Source organism: Electrona antarctica (genome assembly GCF_951216825.1).
Source record: "Electrona antarctica genome assembly, chromosome: 11".
In the NCBI taxonomy this organism is placed as follows: Eukaryota; Metazoa; Chordata; class Actinopteri; order Myctophiformes; family Myctophidae; genus Electrona; species Electrona antarctica.
The window spans coordinates 23,574,887-23,576,739 of record NC_136792.1 but is presented as its reverse complement, the minus strand read 5'-3'; the positions used below and the strand labels follow the sequence as shown (position 1 = coordinate 23,576,739).

General features: G+C 46.4%; 1 protein-coding gene across 1 annotated transcript; it reads right to left on the bottom strand.

Moving 5' to 3' along the window:
• Positions 1-1,214: 1,214 nt before the first annotated feature.
• Positions 1,215-1,853, bottom strand: LOC306931949 (eukaryotic translation initiation factor 4E-like; the record flags this gene model as incomplete). The annotated part of the gene is made up of 1 exon (XM_079513653.1): positions 1,215-1,853. One exon carries the CDS (start codon positions 1,851-1,853, stop codon positions 1,215-1,217), a length of 639 nt encoding a protein of 212 aa, XP_079369779.1.

Genomic DNA, 1,853 nt, shown 5'->3' with positions numbered 1-1,853 from the left:
TTTTTATTAGTGTGGTTGCAGTAGGCAAACAGTCAGACTATTGCCCGATCGAGTTTATTTATTCTGTATAAACTTTATCTGGTAACCTGTGACATGTGGTTAATACATCATCATCATCATCATCATCATCATCCTATAGCGAGCAGCTTGAGGGAAAAGTATTTCCCATAATTGCGAATTTTCTAGTTTTTCATTGTATTGTATTATCCTAAGCTTTGTGACACCTCAGACGTTGTCCGTTGGTTAGAAACAATCGATTACAGGGGTGGTGCATATTCTTCAGAATCCCTCTTGCCCTCCCTGCTCAAGCACCTGCTGTTGGATGTAGTGTCCTGCAGACTCAGAGATGGTAGGGTGCGGCCCGTGGCGTGTTTGGCTGAACGCCCATCCTTCCTTAGGGCTCATTTGGGGTGCTTGTTGTAAACTGTGGGAACTCTGGCTCTGCCTTGCTACAGGTAGTTAGAAAGTGCAGCTTAGTCTCTCTGTTCTTTCATCAGTCGCTTCGTGCCCCATGCATTATTGTCTTGTCTAGGTCTTGTATATTGTTTGTTTCCTGGTCTAGTTCTAGGTCTTGTATATTGTTTGTTTCCTGGTCTAGTTCTATGCTCCTGTCTTTCCCCCGGCTGTATCTTCTGATTTGTAAATCAGTCGCTTCGTGCCCCATGCATTATTGTCTTGTCTAGGTCTTGTATATTGTTTGTTTCCTGGTCTAGTTCTAGGTCTTGTATATTGTTTGTTTCCTGGTCTAGTTCTATGCTCCTGTCTTTCCCCCGGCTGTATCTTCTGATTTGTAAATCAGTCGCTTCGTGCCCCATGCATTATTGTCTTGTCTAGGTCTTGTATATTGTTTGTTTCCTGGTCTAGTTCTAGGTCTTGTATATTGTTTGTTTCCCGGTCTAGTTCTATGCTCCTGTCTTTCCCCCGGCTGTATCTTCTGATTTGTAAGGCCTCCTCCATACAGTATATCAGCCTTGTTCCTCGGTCAGTAGGTCAGTAGGCAGAAGAGGCAGAAGACTGGCGTAAATTATGCCATCAGTGACTCTGATGACATCACTGAAACTCACCTGACCATGTCATGTCATCACAGGTGAGGTGTCTAGCCCCGCCCAGAAAAACTGCTGTATATAGTACACTAACAATTATCTTTTCAACAAAAAAGTGGCTGATCACAACAACAAAAAAGTAAGAATGTGATGCAGGTTGGTAAGGTTTGTTCAAACGGTGTACATGTTCTTGGTGTTGGATCCATTCTTGCTGGAGGTGTCGTCATGTGACTGGTAGCCAAGCAAGGCTTTGCCAGAGAGGCTCAGACGCTCTTTGTAATGTTGCCCTATTGTCATGATGGCTTCCCTGTTTTGGCAGTTGCTGGTCCAGATGGCGATTTTATCGGCTTTGTGTCGAACGTTAACCACAGCTCCGCACACGTCATCGCTCGCCTCGTCAAACGACTCCCCGACCAAACACAGCAGCGTCTCCATCCAGTAGCGGTCGAGGTCGTTTATTCTCTGCTGTTTGCCGAGGGTCATCAGCCATCGACCTCCCAGCTTGTTCCTGTCGTCCTCCCACATGGGTTTGATCCCGTCCTTAAATAAGCAATAGTCGCAGCCAAATCCCAGTTTGCTGGGGCCCTGAATGTGGTTGTACAATGCCCAGAAGTCCTCAACTGTGTCAAACTCGGAGATGAGACGCAGGTTCTCTGTCCAGCCTTTAGCCTTGTCATTCTTGAAGTACCACAGGGCCCATTTGTTTTGCAAAGGGTGTTTGACATACTGCTCGGAGCCTGGGGCCACCACCACACAGGTTTCCGCTTGGGGTTCCTCAATGTTGGCTGCTTTAGTCTCCAATGTCGCCAT